General features: G+C 39.7%; 1 protein-coding gene across 1 annotated transcript in view; it reads right to left on the reverse strand.

Moving 5' to 3' along the window:
• The window catches only part of Adgrv1 (adhesion G protein-coupled receptor V1), a 510,986-nt gene that overhangs the window by 47,020 nt on the left and 443,064 nt on the right, over positions 1–20,902 (reverse strand). The window contains exon 86 of the mRNA XM_021208450.2: positions 5,643–5,764. Within this exon, the coding sequence (XP_021064109.1) occupies positions 5,643–5,764 (122 nt within the window). The remainder of the gene's footprint in view (positions 1–5,642; positions 5,765–20,902) is intronic.

The raw sequence follows: 20,902 nt of genomic DNA on the forward strand, positions 1-20,902 counted from the left end.
GAGTAAATCCTGAAGCTCTCTGAGAGGTGTCATTCATTGTCAAAAGGAATAAAAAGTTCACATAAACAGACATTTCACCACACCATATGGTATCAAACCCTGGAGAGCTTGGTGAGAAGTAAGGGAAGAATGCTAAAATACACCTACTTCTCTCAGCTCCTGTTTATTTATTTGAAAAGTTACAGTGACCTTCAGGGAGCTTTGAAGAGTGCATAAGGCATTCATTAGACTCTCTGAATCTTACTCTACAAAACAAACGTAGTTCTTTCTTTTGCCCCTCCCTGAGTGAACTTGACATAGCTCTGGGATAAATCAGTAAAGCATCCCAGCCTCCCTGGCTTCTACATGTTTATCCCAGGGTTTTCTGGGAAGGCTGCTTTTTCACCCTTCATGAATAGTTCATGTGCTAAGTCTCTAATGGAAACAAAGTGACATTTCTTATTACTGTTGGCTTTTTGGCTATTGGAAGGCACTGGTGAAGGGAGTGCCTTGAAACAATTAGTTCTCTGAAACTGATTATTTTTATTGTAACAATGCTCATTTCTCAAGAGCTGTTTATCCTCCAAAGAAAATAGCTATGACTAAATGTGTATTGTATCTAAGCAGACACCTGCAGTGAACTACACTGGATGCTAAGTGGGAATTCCAAATGTAGACTGGGGAAGCACTTGATTTTGTAATCCATTAGTTTATTTTTCCCTGTCCAGTGAAAATTTAGACAGTGCAAGAAACATAGAAGAAAACCTTAAATAAATGGTATATATCAGACTGACTCTGACTGGTTCTGATTAGACAGAACCATATTGTAGAAGCCAGTAGCTGCAGTGACTTGCAATATTTAATAACTAAGGTGTGGGCATTGTCCAATCCAAGTGGTGCAGTGTCTTGTGCAAGAGAAGCATCACGGGGTTCCCAGACTAGCTAAGCATTAACCTTTTTTTGTGGCTGAAGTCTGGAGATGTTTATGAGATGTATAGAAGCATGGAATAGATTCAGTGGATTTTTACAGTAATATTTCAGCATTTTAATGATTGATGAGGTTCTAGTTATGTCTCCCAGCCATGAATTAGCCTGGTAATTATTTCCCTCATTGTTAAACAAATTTGGATGTACTTTGGCTTTAGTAATTTAAGAAAGCAGATCTATAAATAGTAGCATGAATCCACTAGCAAATGACAAACTCATGATGGAGAGATGACTCACAGGTTAAGAGCACACTGCTCTTTCACAGGGTCTGAGTTCAGTTCCCAGCATCCCTACCGGGTGGCACACAACTGCCTATAACTCCACAGGCTTTGAACTTCTCCACACATGGCCTTGCTGCTCAGGTAGAGAATAGAGAATGTTACAAGCCCTGTCTCTCAGCTGCAGCAATCTCTCAACCACTGAGTTTTCTCCAGCTAGCAGGGCTTCTCAGAGAATCCCTCTGTTCTGCTCTTCATGCCTCAGCCTGATCTTACACCAGAGCCCGTTTTTGGTTGTCAGTCTCTCCCTTTCTTGTTCTTTCCACGAAGCTCAATATTTTTTGTGTGAACCAGCCTCATCTCAAACTATAATTTTTTGGTTTTGTTTTTGCTTTAAAAAAAAAAAAAAAAAAACATTCTCCATTAAAACTGTGGCCTTTAAGCCATAAATTCTGGATCACTCAAAAACTTTTCAGACATATAAATTTTCAGAGTGTACTCAGATATTGTAACAGCAACTCAGGTAGTGAGGCCAAATGTTCTGCCCATTGAGAGCCCCCTTTCACACAATGGATGGATCCTGAATGCAGTCAGAGTATGTAGCCACCTATGAAGTCACGTTGCTTCTATGTTCTCTTCCTGTTGTCTTTTTCACAGCCATGGAGTCAGTACCCCTTCTTGTTTAAGCTCTCTTTTCTATACCTGGCTTTCTGCTGTGCTTCCTTCCACTGGCATCTCCACACACCCAGTCAAAGTCTTTGCCGTAACTACCAGTGTCTCCAAAACCTCACCAGCTCTGCACCTTCTCAGAGCCGATGTCTCCACATCATCACAGGGAGGCGCCCACCAGTCAAGTCAGGGATTTCTCAATGATGCTCCTCCTCTGCCCTCTACATTCTCATACTCAATCACTGAAGAAACCTCAACAGTTCTAAAACCTGTCACTGCCCCCACTTCCCCATTGTCCTAATACCAGTAGTTCTGAGGACAGCAGCCTCCCTGCTCACTGTGGCTCTTTTCAGTACTCTACTCTAAACAGTCATTCTCTGAAAGGGTAAGCACAGGCATAAGGACATGCCACCTGCTGTGAATGGCTCTGTGCTGCTTGTATTTTTATGTTAATTCTGCTCTCCCAGGAGATGCCTCCTAGAACAAGGAATGAGTCAAGTACTCAGGTGGCTTCTTGTGAACCAATCCCCTAATGAATAAAGGAGCCTGTCGCTGGGCAAGTAGGCAGGACTTCCCAGATGGACAGTGGAAGAGAGGAAGCAGGATAGAGTTAGGTCCTTTTGGAACAGGGACAGCATATGGGCAAGATATAGCTGCTAGAGTTTCCCCTTAGCAGGGTGGATCCTCAAGGATTCGCCATTGGAGAAATCAGATTTTAATAAGGCTTACAAGATAAGGTTTTAGTTGTTGCACCAAGAGTCTGAGTTGACATTGTTTCTGAACTAAGTTTGTGCTGTGTTTTCCTTCACATGGTGGTTTGTCTGGGTTCAAGAGAGAAGAAAGGAATGGTGGCAGAGCATGAGTTTGCCTGATGTGCATCACAAAGGACGTGAAGGATTTGAAGCACGGGGCTGGTGTGGTAATGTAAGGAAATGAAATTTAAAGTGAAATTTAAGGCCTGGGATTCATGTAACTTATGTCCAGAGAGTTGTTTTGTGAGCTTAGAAGCCAGAAGCTGGGAACCTAGCAGGCCTGGGCAAGTCCCAGCAGGCCCGCAGTTACACAGTAACCAGATGTTCCCTGCTGACCCGCCCCTCAGGTCTCCTAACACTCCTGCCTTTGCAAGTACCATTCTGCAAATGTGTGGTCATTCTGCTGATGTTTAAATGAGCCAATCACAGGTAACTGTGCCAATTCTTGCTAGCCCTGACCCCTCCCCCTATAAAAACCCCTAGCTTTCAGGCCACGTGGTCAGTGCCTCTACCTCAGCCCGGAGCTCCACCAATAAACTACCTCGTGTTTTTACATCAAGATGGATTATTCGTGGTTTTTGGGTGCCACCTTCTCGAGACTGGCATGGGGAGGGCTCCCTACGAAGGTCTTTCATTAACTACCCACCAGTGGGAACCTAGCAAGCTGGGTGGATATATTTCAGGAACTCCAGGCCAGAGTTTCCACAAAATAAAACAGGTTGGCCATTGCTGGCCAGTCTATGGCCAGCCAGCCTGCCAAGGCAGAGGTACAAGGACATGCAGATTCCTTTTTTAATATTTCCTACAACAGCCACCACAACTAAAGGGAGAAAAAGATTAAAATTGACAATAAAATCCATCAAGGCAAAACAACCAAAACACTCAAGACTTCATATTTGGTTAGGCTGATGGTAAGCATTTCAAGAGCACAGGGAGCTGATATTTATGTCAGCCTGCACTTTCTGTCTCCTCTTTTCATCCTATCAACCATTTTCTTCATCTAGACAATACTAACCACTCTCCTTGTTTACAGCCTCAGCTAACCCTGCTTTCTCGGCCTGAAATAGCCCATTGTCAGCCACACATTCTTCATTTGTCTAACAAGCACAGAGGGTGTTATAGATTCAGTTACAAGCAATAAAACATACCACATATAATATGAAGTCATATACTCTACATGAGAGGCTTCTTCTCAGGGCTTGAAAACCACCACCATATATGCATTACCTTGTAAGTCAGAAGTTCAAGTTTTCAATGTTTTCCAATTTTTAAAGGACTACAGCAAATATTAAAGATCTGCACCATACCTGTGTACCATAGAGAAGCTGCCAAATAAAATACATATGCAGGTCTTGTGTAACAGTTTTCTCTGAGATCAAAACACTCTACCCTGCTTGTGAGCTGCTTAAACAAGGAGCTAAACAACTAAAAATTAGCTTCAGGAAGTACCTGAAACTGACCAGATTCACTAGGCTCTTTGCTGCCATTGTAAACAGAGCCCAGTGACTAAGAAGACTCTCAGACAAGACCAGCTTCCAGGAAGAAGCAAAAACCAGCTGATCTGCTTAAAGAGGTTTAGAGCAGCTGAGGCACCCGAGAACAGTCTCCCATCTGTTGGTTGAGATACCTGCAGACTGTGCAGTGTACTTCAGAATCCCTGCTATTGTGATCTGTCACCCATGCTTGGTGATGCAGCTGTGTTTTGAGTTGTTTCTGCTCCTGTAAATAACCCTTTACCTTTATTCTTTAAGTGACCCAATGAAACTCATTGGTTCACCAAGTTGGACTTTGGTGGTATTCATCCTTTGGTCTGTCAAAGCTCCCCCTATCTGGGGTGTGTTTCATCTCCCGAGAAAAAATTTGTTACACAACAGCAGGCTATCAGTATGGACCTTGATCTTAATTCTGCTAGAACTTAGGTATTCAGAGTTGGCCTAATGTCCTACCTTTCCAGTTAGAGTACATACTGGTACAGACAGAGGGAAATGGCCCTTCAGCCTTCACAACACTTGGTGTAAATGTCACCAGCTGTGGCATATCTTATAGCTGATGGTTTACTCATTTCAATCATTGGTCCTATAGGTGTGTGACAGTCTTCTCTAGGTATTGACAGTGCCAGTGAACTTCCACTGTGCCTACTCAGAGGTGCCCATGTACTCTCTAGATTCAAACTTTTAGGTCACTTTGTGGTTTCCCCTTCCTAAGCAGACAATGTATTTTCATCAAATGTCATCATGTAGCTTGTATTCTGATTAAAGAATTTGTCTCCCCCTCCTCTTCTCTTTTGCTTTTAAGACTAGGTAGTGACCCATAGACCTCCTGTGAGCTATGTAAATATCTCAGCTGCATGATTCAAATTGTGTGTATAATATCCATTTTTTATAAGATAATGAACAAATAATGACTATGTAAAAGCAGTTTTGGTAACTTTAGTGAACTATAAAATAGTCTAAGAAAATAAGAAAAAATGTGTTCATTTGTTTCATTTGATAATTTCAGAATGCAATATCTTCCCATTTCACAAAATCACTGAGTCAGTTTTCATTTTTGCTATCGCTATAGTCCTCAGTTATAAAACCTAAACATATTTCTAAAATTAATTTAAACTTGCCATTATTGGACTTGAGTAGGGGTCAAATATAACTTTTAGTCACGAAATTTTCTTATATCTAAACATTAAGAGGAAATTGCTTAACCATCAATTCACTGTTCAATTGAACTAATGTGTAGATACACATGCCCCATGTATGTGGATCATTTCTCCATCGTTACTGTCTGATTAAAACTATCCATAAAGAACACAGTTATGCAGTTACTCAATATTGCTGAAAATAAGCTAGTAAATACTTTCCCTTTTTTATGTGTACATGATAAGAAAGTTGGAATTTCTGCCACATTCAAATTTCATTCCTACCACATTACTCAAAATGTTTTATGTCGTTGTGCACACAAACTCACCTATATGTAGACTCTTACATTTTGAACACTTGGTGCTTCGCATTCATTAAGTGTGCATTGCCTGTAAGGCTTGGCTTACCTGCAGACTATTGAAAATGACAAAGAGAACCAACATCCAGAATTGTCTGTAGGCCATATGCAGTCCTCCCCAAAGCCACGTCATAGAAATCAGGGCGAAGAGATATAAAATCAGAGGAATTTCTGGAAATCACAAAATGGACGAGGAAATATGTTCAGAATATCGCATGATCAATCACATGTAAACACAGTATTAGTTTGGACACCTTCTCATGGTAAATGGTCTAGACCCTAATTCCCATCCAGGAAACAACCTTGGAAATTCTCTTCCTGTGTGGAGGAGGGAAGGCATTGTGCGGAGCCACATAGTTCAGGTTTTCAAATGGGTCTGCTTGCCACTTGGGGGAGGGAGAAGGAAGACACTTGTCCCTGCCTAGGCTACCACCTGCTGGACTGTGTGGGATGTAGCAGGAACAAGCACAAAGATTCCCAAATTTCTTGAGGAGTAGCAGGTAGCCCGCGCTCTCCAGTAAGCCCACTCCAACATGGCATTTAAATCATGAAGTGTAAAGTTCTTTGTGTGATACTCAGCTTTTTTTCCTCAAGAAGATAACAAAATGTATTGTGACTGTTCCAAGTGGAGATGAAGTGACTGACTCAGTTGCCATCAGGGGACATGTATTCTACCCATCAGGCTCTCATGCAGTTGTCCCAATGGTTTCCATACTCAGTACCCTGCACAATGGCCCCATTGTGTCACTGGAGCTATAAATTGATTTTTATTATTTTTTGTGTATAAGTGTTTGCCTGCATGTTTTGTATGACCTGCTGAAGCCAGAAGAGGGTGTCAGATGCTGTGAAACTGGAGTTATAGACAGTGATGAATCAACTGGTATGTGCTGGGAATTGAACCTGGGTCCCCTGAAACTGTAGCAGTGCTCTCAACCACAGAGCTCTCTCTCTCTCTAGCTTCTCTAACAGTGATTCAGGGTCACAGGACCATGGTTATTTCCACTTGTCTCTGATTTAGTGAGGTAGTGTTAGTAGAGTTTTCAGATGTTTTTACAGAAGAGATTTTAATAGTGATATCACAATATACGTGTACTTTAGAAAATGAATGAAATCTTAAAGCAGCCATACATAAATATATTTTCATGATATTGAAATGCATGAGGATAGACTACTGCAGGAACTCCCAAAACAGTCCTAATCATCCATCAGCAGCACTTAAAAATCCTCACACACTCTGGGGATTTGAATAGTTAAATATGACTTCAGTTAAAATTTTTTATTTTGTTCTGAAACAACTGCAAACATGCAGATTAGTTGTAATGTCAGTATGGCTTCATGACTTTGTGGGCTTAAGTAGTTATCTGGAAGTCCTCGACTGCATCCTCTTTACTCTGTAAATACTACATTTTGTATTTTCTACAAAGATATTTTCTTTTATAGACAGTTTCAAAAATGAAGAAAGCAATACTGAAACACCCTCAAGTTCTGTTTGGTTATTATTTTAAATTTTAATTTATGATTTGTGTGTGAATGAATTTTTGTGTATATGTATGTATGTATTATATGTGTATGGTATGTAGGATGTATGTGTTTGTATGTGTGTATATATGTATTGAATATAGTATGTTTGTATGTATGTGTACATGTCTGCATGCCTTTTGCTTGTGAGCCTGAGTGAGGGCACCTGCGTGCCACAGCATGTGTGTAAGCCAGAGGACAACTTTCAGGAATTGATTTTATCCTTTCACAGTGGGTTCTGAATTTCAAACTCAGGCCATCATGCTTGCAAGACAAACAGTTTTACACACTGAGCGATCTCACAAACACCATTCAGTTACTCTAACAATTTTCTCTGTCTAGTGAGAGCCAGGGTTGCATCGTTGGCATCTCTGTATTCCTTTGAACCCAAATGGTTGAGATCTTCGACTCTGACATATTGATTGATTACAGGCAGTTTTTCTTGTAGACTACTGTGCTAGTTAGCTTTACGTTTCAGCTTGGCTCAATTTAGAATCACCTGGGGGAGAGATTGTTAGTGAGAGATCACTGACATTGGGTTGCCCTGTGTACGTATCTACAGGGATTGCCTTGATTGCTAATGTTAATTGATGTGAAGAAGACCCAGCCCACTCTTGGTGGTGCCATTCCCTAGGCAAGGGACCTGGACTGTACAAGAGTAGAAAAATCAAACTGAACACAGGCAAACAAGTAAGCAGGTATACATGTGGCTGTGATGTGGTCAGCTCTCATATGCTCCAGCCACCTTGATTTTTTTTTTCCTTTGAACTAACTGTGAATTTAAAAAAACAAAAACAAAAACCCTTTCTCCCCTCACAGTTGCTTTAGTTAGGGTATTTAATCACAGGAACAGGAATGAAACTAGAACAAGTACTGTAAAATTTGAGTTTATTTGATTTTTTTTCATGTTGGCATTTGGAATGTAAATGTAGACATCATAAGTGATAATGGATATTTTAACCTAGAAACTCAGTTTGTCCAGCAAATGAAGATACTCATTCTGGTCACTTGGGTATGGAGTTGCATAGATTTTTCCATTAAAATTAGCCTTCTTAACAGTGGAAAACCTTTGTAAATAACAAGTGTCTTGTGTGGCACACCTTGGAGACTATATAAATATCTTTTGTTCACTACCAAATGTTTAGTCACTTTTATTATATGGACTGAGACATTCCTACTACATTTAGAATATTAATATTCATTAATATTTATTTTATTTTGATGCTTAGTTGCCCCTAGCTGAAGTCCTTACTTGTGGCTTCCATGTCTTTTCCTTTCTCCACCATTCTATTGGCACTTGCTTAGTTATGGGCCTGAGATGTTTCAGACATTCTCTACTCTGATACCAAGTTCTTTTAGAAGAAAATTTGAATGTCATGATCTGTATGACATACAGGTGGACATGGTCTACCTGATTTTGGTACTCCTAATGGGGTCTCAATAGCCAGCAGCTCACACTCACACACACACACACACACACACACACACACACACACACACACACACCTGCTCCCAATAGCATATGCACTGACTCTCAAGTTTAATGTAATTTCTTGTTATACAAGATATTTTTTGATTGTGAAGGTTTTCTCTTGGTAGACGGTAATTTAAGATTAATTTCAAGATTCAATGATATTGCTTCTACTGGTTCTTAGAGGATACATTCTCAGATATACGTATGAAAATGTGCACTGTATCGTGTTTTTTATGTTACCTGTTAATGATCATGTTGACAATATTTGCCTTTTCACTTGACAGCTTCTATCTGGCACATTAACATTGCCAGCTTCACTATTCTTGCTCTTCTGGGCCACCATTAAGTGTTACCTGTACCCAAGACATACAATACTCGAGCAGTCAGCCTGAAAGGTGACTGACAGCGTCCTAAGTGGCTAATAAACAGGCAGTTCATTATACAGTGTGGATGTGTATACAGTGGGGATATACATACAGTAGAGATTCATATAGAGTATGAATACATGTACAACGTGGATGTACATTCAGTGTAGATACACATACAGTGTTGACAGATGTACAGAATGGATATACATGCAGTGTTGTTGTGGATAGTCCTGGTGTTGCTTGTATTTTGATGCTAATTCCACTTTCCCAGGAGGGGCTAAAGATGAGGAGTGAATCACATACATAGGTGACTTCTTGTGAACCTTCTTCCCACCTTAACTTGTAAAATAAAGGCTAGAGCCAGTGATTGGGCAGTGGAAGGGAAGGTGGAGCTCAAAAGTTTGGAGGAGAAGGAGGGGGAAGAGGGAATATGATGAGGAGAAGAAGGAAGAAAGATGGAGAAAGAGGGAGATGATCCTGATTCACATGGCTTTAAATAGCTACAGGTAGCCATGAATATCTTAGAAGGGATGCATAATTAAAGGACAATTTGTTTTATCTAGGTGGGCAATTTAAATCAATATCAATTGATTCTGAGTTCACTGTGTGGGTATTTTGTGGGGTGAGAATTTACTGATATAAATCTGACTTACATATTACAAGCCTCTAGAGATTAGATTTTCCCAGGTTACTGGGATTTGGGACCCCTGACCATAGGGGCTGGATGGCTGGGAATGTGAGCAGAATCTGCAATAAGGGAACCATGAGATGGGGCGTCTCTAATTGGTGCTAGTCATGGAGGCAACGGGGTTGCTGGGGCTGAGAGTAGCCATTGATAGTTTAGAAGATCTAATATTTTAAATATTTCCCATGACACAGCATGGATGTATGCAGTTTGGATGTACACAGTGTGGATGTACATACACTGTGGATATATGTACAGTGTAGATACACTGGACAAGTGGTGATTGTGTCTCAGTCTGGACAGAACACTATGGCACAGGCTGGAATTGCTACTCAACATAATGTGTAATTTAAAATTCATGAATTGTTCATTTCAAGACTTAATTTTACTGTAGGGAAATGACACAGTAGAATATGCAGCATTGGTAGGACTGACAACTTTAGGTGCCTATCTCGCTAAGTCATCAAATTTCTTGGTTTATGTCAATACTTCTACTTGCCAACATAACAAACATTACATCTGCTTCTTCCCCATCCACATTTTGTGACTGTGTTCTCTGTTATTGAACAGTCCATTCCCCATTACTCTCGATATATTTAACTGTTCCATACACTTCCCTGTATGGGTCCTAGTTTCTAATGCTAGCATCCTTACCCACTCACTTCTAAACTCACTCTGGATTCTTTGATGAACCCTACTGCCCACTGAGATGACCATAGCAGTGACTGAGTTCAATGTTGTGTAGCCTTTGGTACATGCATACCTTGCTCTGAACCAAGTAGTGGGTTTGCGATAGACTTGTTGAGGTAGAGAAAAGAAAAGAAAAGAGAAAAGAAGAAAATGAGAAAGAGAAGTGGCAAGAGGAAGAAAAAAATATATATACTTATATATAAATATATAAATATATTACATATATTACATTATATAAATATATATATACACATATATTTATATAATGCCTTAGTAGAAGGCTGTGCTGATCTCTTGGTCAGATACACTCTTAGAAAATCATCTGAGTTATTATAATTTCACAGGAAAAATAAGATGATATAAAATAGGTTTATGTATATCGATGATTCTTTTTTCATTAATGTCTTGCAGCTAAGCAAGGAAGAATATGGTCAGATTCAAACTCTAATAAAGAAAAATTCCCCCAATGAAATCATAATCAGTTAAAGGGTCAGAAGGCCCTGGTGAGACTGGGGAGCTGCTTCAAAGATTCATTATCATTTCTACAAATGACACTCTTTGCTTCCACTGTACAAACACAAATATCCATTCATGGCTCTTTGTGGAGCATGAAAGGGCATGCATAATTTTATTTGCACAACTTGGATCTACAGCTCCAGAATTTTGTTGACATTTTCTTCCAAGTGCCTAGAGCTAAGCAAGCACTATGTAGTTAGTGCAAAAGCCAACAGAGCATGCTGGGCCTGCTGCCCAGAAGGGCACAGCCTATTCCCATCTGTAAGAAGTGTGGTAGTCTGGCACTCCAGAGTACAAACTCCACAAGAAGAAAGCCTGTCATAAATAACTCTGCACTTAGCAGCAGACCCCAAGCTGGCTTTCCAGCAGAGAAGCATCCAGTAATTAAAAGATGGTTTCAGATGGAAGAAACATCCAGAGGCACATCTGGATTTTGTGGGCTTGAAGCCTATAAAACTGGAGGAGGGGGCAACAATGAACAACAATTGCAAGTCTCTAATTGGGTTACAGCATCTTAGAAGAGACCATCCAAGCAAGAGGTACTGAACCTCAAGCCGAACAGCTTTCTTCCTAATGTACATCTGAAGAGGTACATTTTAAATTCTCTGGAACTCAGCAAAAGGAGAATAGAGAACGAGGATGGAAGTTGAGAAGAATGTTGATAAATGGCTATCATGCTACCATGAATTTAATTTGGTAAGCTGGAAGTTATCATTCACTTAATGGAAATAACTTCAGCTTCATAATTACCAAGCTGGGTTTTTGCATATAATAAATTACCAGGAACTTATCTCTTGCTTATATGCCAATGCTTATCAAAGAAGACACTTAAAAGTTGGTACTATTAGCGATAACTTATATTGAGAGATGGCTTTGTTAATATCAAACAGAGTGATTTCAATGTCCTCCATAAAAAGGGACCTTAGCACCACATTATTCTGTCCAAGGGACAAGAAATTCTATGAAAACACAATGTCATGCACAATATACAAAGAATTTCCACAACTCAACAACCAAAGGAAAGTCTCCAAACAGTCAAATTCCAAAGTGAGAAAGACTAAGAGAGATGTTTCTCTAAAGGAAATATGCAAATGTATGGTAAACATTTCAAAAGATACTCAACATAACTAGCCACAGAGAGAAAAGCCAAAGCTACAAAACAAACTATCATTCATACTCACTATGGCAGTTACTCTGGAGAAATCAGAAAGCAGTAAGTGGAAAGTGAAGGGGGAAAGTGAGAAGAATGCGAGCAGGTGAGCACCACTGATGGGAATGGAATGTGGAGTTGCTATGGAAACATATGTTGGGCCCTTAAAAGGTAAACAGAGATTTACCACAGGACCCACACATCTCACCTCTAGCTTTATCCCAAAGAAGTGAAAGTAGGGGACAGAGACATTTGCTTGTACATCAATGTTCATAGAGTGTCAGTGACAATAACCAGTTGAAACAGCCAAATGTCCTCTAACGATAAACAAAACATAATACTTAGGTATGTTGTGATATCACCCGGTGCAGTCATAGGGAGTCATGAAAAGGATGAGAATATATCAACAAGGCTCCAGGAAGCTGCCTTGCTCCTTCACCACGTGAAGACTGTGAGGACGGCATCATTTGTGAACCAATGTGGGGCCCTTACCAAACACCAGACCATTGGCAGCATTGTCTGGAACTTCTCACTGTGAACCCCAAGAAGTGCTGATGTTTGTCAGGTATGACATTTTTTGGTCTGGTATTTTTGTTAAGACAAAGGTACCCTAGATTACAAAAGAATGGGATTCTGCTATACACTACAGTATAAATGAACCTTTTGTAAAATGTTTGGTTGAGTGAAATAATATGGACACAAAAGGATAAATAATTTCTCTGGCATCAAGGTAGTAAGCAAATCACTGAGACAGAAAAGAGAAGGGATGTTACCAGGAACCAGGAGGGCTAGAGCAAGGAGCTACTCTGCAGCGGACACAGTTTCTGTTTGGGACAATTAAAAGCTTTAGGATATTTTGATAGCACTGATGGTTACATAGCATGGTGGCAGCTGGTGATAATTAACTGTATAGTTAATGATGCTTAATGATAATTAAGTGGATATTGAAAAGAGTGTGATGTGCATATTATTACAAAAGGGGGAAGACTGTTAAATCAAGTATGTATGAAGATAAAGTTCTACATTGGAGAAATGAAAATGCCAAGAGAATAAAGGTGGAAAGCTTAAGTGAGGAGGGCGTGAGGGAGTAGGGCAGAGGAGGGAGGAGAGACAGCTAATCTTAGGAATATTTGATAAAGCATATATCTATATCTATATGATACTATATTATATATGCATAGACAGATATATACATATATACATAGACACATATATACACAGATATTACATGCTTATAAACACACATATATGTATAATATATATGTGTGTAATATATGTTTTATATATATGTTATATATATGTATATGATGTTAGGTAAGGACTTGGGTTGTAAGGGTCCAGGAAAGGTGAGTGTGGGGAGAGGCGATGGATAGGACCAAAGATGATGCAGTCATGTATGAAATTTCCGAAGAATAGAAGCAGTTTTATAAGAAAAAATCATACAAATGTGATACACAAAGTATTTTAAAGTTTCTTGAAAGAAATTACTTGTAGACAGTGGCAGGAAGAGTTGTGTCTGTTTTAGAGCTGCTGTCCCTGAGAAGCCCTTTCTCCACGTCAGTGCTGATGGACCACATCCCATGTCCTTATTTATTTATTTGTTTGTTTTTGTTTTTTGTTTGTCTTGGGTTGTGGTGAGGATGTGTGTAATTTCATTGAATTTAATTGTGGTTTGTGGAGAAAGCCTATTGCTGTCATAACTGTTTCTTTTTGAAATTCACCCATTATGCATACAGTGACAACAGTTATGACCTCATTATAAAAATAATACCTCATTCATGAGACCGAAGTTTACCACGAGTTTGCAAGCTTCTAAAGCACTTGTTTCAGTTTTACCTCATTGACCTCCAGAGTTTTACAGTTAGGAGTATGCTACCAAAACAGGCTCATCAGTCCAGAACATGAAGCATGGTGATCAAACAGTGGGAAGTTAAGAGAGCTATGGGGTTATCTCTGCCAGGGTACTAATTTTCAATTAGAAAAATAGGTAAATTGTGGGAAAAAAAGGTATCAAAAGGTCTTGTTCCAAAAGTCTGGTTCCTAAACTGAAATTAATAGCTATTTGGGTATAAGGATGCTTCTGAGATCTGACTTACTTTTTGGTGAGATTATACTGTGCACTTGAACTTCTTACCCTGTTTTAGCACTGATTCTACAACATACAAGCTCTCATCAATGTTCTCAAATATACCTGGAAGCATATAGGCCTATCAAAAAATGCAAGACATTTATGTCTCAGAACTGGTCAATCAGCATTAGGCCACTATATGGAATACATTAAAAACAGCACTCATGAGTGTGCTTTTATTTATAGAAACAACTTTCACCACATTTGGTCAGCTTGTATCCCCAATCTCTAATCAGAAGTCTTAAATATGGTTCTAATATTAGAATGTCCTTCTCATTTCAGTACTTCTGCAACAAGCTCTTAAGTGTTTTGAAGAAGCTCTACCACATTCAAATTGTGACTGAAAATGTTCTGTCCAACCACTTTAAAAATAGGTTCTTGTAGCAACAAAAGGCCAAGGGTGCAGTAGTGGCATGAATCTTATGGTGTAACCAACTACTTCAAGTCTGCTCCTCAAGAGGAAACCCATCATAAATCTGGCCAATAACCCACATAACCCATGGTTGGGGAGCCCAGAGGCCTACAGTAAACCTATTACTATTCTGTTAAGTGGATGTAGGGTCAAAGTGCTTTCTAAATTCCTATCTCTATCCATATAGATTAGTGCAGTTAGACCTCATCAGCGCATCTTCTTTGTACAGTGTGGACGGTGGTCAACGAAGAAAGAAATTGATCAAATTACTAAGTATCTGTGGAATTCTCAGTTACAAATGGGACACACACACACACACACACACACACACATATATATATATATATATATATATACCCCATTTATAACTGAGAATTCCACATATGCATATATTCATATATACACCACATATAAACACACACATATATCTCTATATCTCTATGTCTGTCTATCTGTCTGTCTGTCTGTCTGTCTGTCTATTCTACCCCCAAGGCTCACAGTCCTTAGTGGTAGGGGGAGGCAAAAATATTGTAGTCGCCTGAGGTCAGGGAAGAATGGAGCAACAGTTCTGGCCATGACCTTTACAAGATGTGCACAATATCAAGCTAGTCCTCATTTTGGTGTGTGTGTGTGTGTGTGTGTGTGTGGGTGTGTGTGTGTGTGTGTGTTGAGATTCCACTGATAAAGAACTGTAGAAAACGTATGGCTCTTGAGAAGAGAAAGTCAGTTTTCTTTAAGGGTATAGTTGTTGGTGGTTGACCACAGTCTAGTGAATGATCCTATATCCAGGATATATCAGTAGCACAAATTATAGTTGATGGGTTATAAACAATAAATAAAAAGAAGACACAAAATTGGGGAAAGGTAGGGGAGTCGGGGTAGGTCTGGGGAGAGTAAAGAGGGGTGAGTATGATCAATGGTTCATTGTACAAAATCCTTAAAGAATTCATTAAAACATCATTATGTCTTTTAAAATATTTAAAAATACCTAAATATTCAGCAGCTTCTTTTTTTACACTCTCTTCCTCCTCATGACTTTATTTTTTAAACTTCATAGCATTTATAAACACCAAATTATTATGTAAGTTATGCAAGTCTTGATTTTATTTGTTAACTTGATTGGGATAAGAGATATATTAATAACTGCTTAAACTTTTGGGTGTGTCTTTTAGGATGTTTTAGAAAAAGATGGACATTTGAATTTTGGATAAAGAAGATAGCCTTCCTCTATATGAGTGGTCATCAACCAACTCACTAAGGGCCTACACAGAACACAAAGGTATAGGAAAGCGTAGAGCTGTACCTTTTCTCAGCCTGACTATGTGGTCTGGGGCATAAGTCTTCCTTGTTCACAGTGCTCTTTACTCTTGAACCTTCAGACTTGGACCAGAATTCCCATCCTTTATTCTTATGTCCTTGACCAACACCACAGGCATCCAGGCTCTCCAATTGTAGGTGCTGATTTTGAGCCTTTCCAGTCTTCATAGTCAAAGAAGCAAGTACTTTACATTATATCACTTTCCCTGGAGACATCTATCTTCATGTCTTCCAGTCATCCATCTGCCATCTCTCTATTTTCTGTCATCTATCTATATATCATCTATTTATTCATCATTTATCTACCTACATACTTATCTTTCATTTATCAATGCATGTATACTACCTTTAGTTCTTTTTTCTACAGAAAATCTAAATATAGTTGTATCTAGTGATATTCTTTACTGTACAAAGTCCATGAAAACACTCTCAAGTGCATAGTCTTGCACCTTACTTATGAAGGAAGGGACTCAAATATAGGTAAATTAATAAGTAAAAGTCCAATTTTAGTTCACATCTCTGTAGAAATAGCTTTGCTGCAGTTAAAAAGAGAACTGATAGCTAAATTTCCCTGCCCAATATTTATTTCCTTCACCTTCTACCTGAAGACAAAAGAACATAAACACACACACACACACACACACACACACGGGATAAGGAAAGGAGAGGAAAAGTGATGAGGGGCTTTAAGGTGCAGAGCAGGCATGCTAGAAAAATGATGGCTGTGGTTTGCAGGCAAAGCTGCCTGCCAATGACTTTTCCCCCAATGACAGATCCTGCGATTACTTTTTAAAATTTAAATTATACATATTTATTTGGGGGATAGGTAGCTGAATACTTCCATATCCATGTGAAATAAAAGGACAATCTGGAGACTGAACTCAGTCTTCAGGCTTAGCACCAAGAACCTTTACCTCCTAAGCCATCTTGCCAGCCCAATTACTTAATTTTTATGGAACTGGGAAAAGACAGAGAGAAAAGGGGTGACAGGCATTGACTACTTCCAGAATCAGTTGATTTTATTCAAAATTTCCATAGCCATATATATACCAATTCCAGTACCACTGAAGGAGTCCGATCTGTCCCAAATTCCTGAAGGTGAAACTCTGTACTGATCACAAATCATAGAAAGCAATGTACTTGTGAACCGCAAATTCTAGAGAGAAAAACTGTATAAATACTAGCTTACTTTCTCACACTCAATCCAGTCTATGCTGCGTCACACCACCATCCCATTCTGTCCATCCCATGCCACTTAAAATATGCTGATAATGAGACTTACCAGTGGCTTATGATCCACAGGCTTGGGCAAAGGAAGCCTGAGTGATCACATCCATAGCATAAGCCTATACTTAGCACCTTCGAATATAGGGAACTGATACTTATAGAGGTATGAAGGGTGGCATTGAAGGAACTGTGCAGGTGAGGTCCTAGACCACAGGACAGAAGTCAGTGCTAGCTGAGAGTGTATTTTGCAGGGTTCAAGGAATGTGAGTCTATTCCCCAGTATGTTAAGGTCTACGGAGAATTTAAACATCAAGACTTGGCTAATGGCAGACTTGGCTCGCAAGGATGCTAAGAGACAGTTCAGTGTCAAGCCTGCTTCGGGTGTGATTTATATGGACTGAAAAGAAGTGGTGAAAGCCTAGAATTATGGTCTTGCCTTGCAAGAGCTATATATAATTTTCAATTTGCAGGCTATAATTTTGAATCTAAGGAGAATAACCAAGTTATATGAGACAGACCCACATCAACCTTGCAAAAACTGTTATTAGAGTAATTCTATTTGAACCACATATTTTAGAGTTGCCAGCTAATGCCCTGCTGTGTGGCGATGGAGGTGTTGGTGACGACTGTGACTCTTAAGGAAAGGTGAAATTCACGGTTGTCTTCCTGTGCTGCTAAGCTTTTTTGGAATCATGGGCAGGGAATATCATTTGCGTTAACAGCTGACGGAGATAATTTTGAAGAATGCTTTACCAAATGAAAGTGGCAAATTCTCTTAGACATCAGAGTTCTAAAACAAACATGGAACCAGTGATGGAACAGTCAAAGACTAGCTAAGCCTGGCTTTGTAACATTGTTGCCATTTTCTCAGAGGTAAAGAGCTGTGACACTCCTTTAAAAATGTGCTGGGGCACAGGGTAGTACTTCCTTCCACACAGCTATCAGAGCACCAGAAATGGAAACTATATTGCCATTTTGAATCCTACTAGACTACTTGATAGCCTTATGTTATTTAGAAAATAGGTTACTATTAACTACTGGTAACTAGTAGTAGCAGCTACTAGTAACTTGTTAAATGTGACCCATGGTTTGAGTACACATCAGAGAACAGTCATTAGGATGGAACAGGCTCAAATTCAGTGCCAGAGTCTTGACTCAAATAACAAAACATCTCATAAGCATTAACAGCAATGATGACTCTGTGTGTTGAAGAAAATACTTTTGTGTGTTGTCCCATATGCCAGTCCCTAGAACCATTTTCTGGTAGAGCCTCAGTCTGGATGGATGGCAGCTGACCTCAAAACTCACTTGCTCCTTTAACTTTGTACTTTAACTTTGTACTTTAGCCATCCTACTAGAAAACACAATTTGAAATTTTGCTTCTTTTCGGACTTTTGCTGCTTTATCACAGGGATCTGCCTGTCTCTACCTGAAGGAACTCACCACTGCACCCCATCCTTGTTTCTTTTTCAGTGTGATTGATTGATTACATTTCTTCTTCTATTTGCTATTAGATTACAAGGGGATTGCCTCTCCTTAGAAATAATGCTGCATTGCTCAAAAGGTGTGGGTGGATTACGCTTTCTTGTTAAATGACTGTGTCTGTAAATGCAGAAAATGAACATCACACCCACATACAGAACTGTTCTCAGGAATGTACAGCTGACCACAAAGCAATCTGGTACCTGTGTTACATAAACACTTGCCATTGTCCAACAGCACAATATACACAGGTGGGGCAGGGATTTTTATATGCAAGGAATGAACTAATTCCGTATTGTTCATTGTTATTAGCAATCTCAGAGAATAAAAAAGGGGAACCAGTTGTGTTGAGAAAGATCCTCCGAAGTCAAACCCCATGCATATGATTTAATGGGAAGGAGTCAATTAAAGCAAAACAAAATCGTAAATCACTGGGCATGGTGGTACATGCCTTTAATCTCAGCATCTGAGAGTCACAGACAGACAGATCTCTATAAGTTTCCAGCCAATCTGCTCTACATACTGTGCTCCAGGACAGCAAGGCTATAGAGCAAGACCTATCTCAAAATAGAAAAACAAACAAACAAACAAACAAACCAAAACCAACAAAAAACCTTGGGGTCGGAGATATGGTTTACAGGATCCTTCTAGAAGGTCTGGGTTTGATTCTAGCATCCACATGATAGCTAACCACCACCTGTAATCTTAGTCCATGTGGATCCTGTGTACTCTTCCAGCTTTCACAGGTACAAGGCATGCACATGGTGCACAGACATACATTCACGAAAAATACACATACAAAACCAATACCAACCAACCTGCATAACCATAACAAAAAGAACAGCAAAAAACCCAATAAATACTTGTTTTTGACAATTTTTGTGTATTATTGAGTAAATAATTTAAACACAGTGACCCGTATCCAATGGTAGATTATTACATTTTTCTTTCTCTGTATGTCAATGCCATATGTAATCTTTTGGGGGTGTTTTTTTGTTTCTTTGTTTGTTTGGTTTTGTTTTTTGGGTTTTTTTTTTAGACTTAATTCCAGCATTCCTTTCCTCCATACTCTTGAATATTCATGTGAATTTCAAGTCATGGCTAGTCCACAGGGATGGAGTATGCTATTGTTCGGTTTATTCTCAAAGATGTGTTCTCTCTCTCTCTCTCTCTCTCTCTCTCTCTCTCTCCCTCTGTGTGTGTGTGTGTGTGTGTGTGTGTGTGTGTCTATCTGTCTCTCTACGTCTGTCTGTCTCTCTGTGTGGCTGTCTCTGTGTGGCTGTCAGTGTGTGTGTGTGTGTGTGTGTGTGTGTGTGTGTGTGTGTACTTTTATGTGAACATGTACCCACAAGTCCTTGGCTCCAGTAGAATTGGGAATGCATTCATGAAGACGAAGACAGGAGCTTATTGTCTTGGCCTTGAAGGCAGGCAATCGTAAATATTGAGGTTAGAGGAATAAGAATAGCATAAAAAAGGTGAAAGGCACATTTAAGTCTGAGTAGGTTGTTCCTTTTGGCTACAGTTAAAAGCTCACAGAAGTGAGTAATGAGAAGAATCTCATAGCAATGGACCAGCCATGTAGAATGATAGTCCATCACATAGAGAAAGCCCTTTAACAATTCTGGAAAAAAGAGGTAACCCATGACTGAAAGAGAGCTTGATCTTCTCCCAGGAAAGTAACCAGGCTGATGAAAGGAAGCAAGAGCAGCCCCCCACCCTGCAATGGTCTAAGTGAGCGACTGGAAAGGCCCAAGGCAAGGGATCATCAGGAGAGCACCTCCCACAGTGTAAGTGGAGGGACAGAGACACAGTGCAGACACAGAACTGTAGTGGTACCACACATCAGAAAGCAAAGGCAGATGGGAAATCATCACCAAAGATTCTCATTCAGTGTGTCTATAGACTCATGAGAGCAGAATTTCAGAAACCTTCAAGGTTCTGTTGATTCACTTCTGATAACCAGTGATCTGAGTGGCTACAACTACAGAGTGAAAGAAATTACACAGTTCTCCTAAATACAAAAACAACAAGAATGAAAAGCATGAGAAATATCAATGTTGCGATCAGAAGAACTGATCAAGGCAGATGACGACGTGAGACTTTCTCACACTTCCCAAGGATAAGCCATCGGAGGGAAAATGAAGTGTATCCATCCTAAATGCACACGAAGATGTGTGTGCCAGTAAGTGGGGACAGAGCAGGGATGGAGTTGTGTGGGGAGCCGCCCTCACATTCGCCATTACAAGATAGCGCTGATTGTCCTGTGCTCTAACAAACAAACAAGGCAGCTGCGCATGTGCTGGGTAGATTTCCATTCCCTTGTGCCCTGCCTTTCCCGTGGC

Source organism: Mus pahari, chromosome 11 (genome assembly GCF_900095145.1).
Source record: "Mus pahari chromosome 11, PAHARI_EIJ_v1.1, whole genome shotgun sequence".
In the NCBI taxonomy this organism is placed as follows: Eukaryota; Metazoa; Chordata; class Mammalia; order Rodentia; family Muridae; genus Mus; species Mus pahari.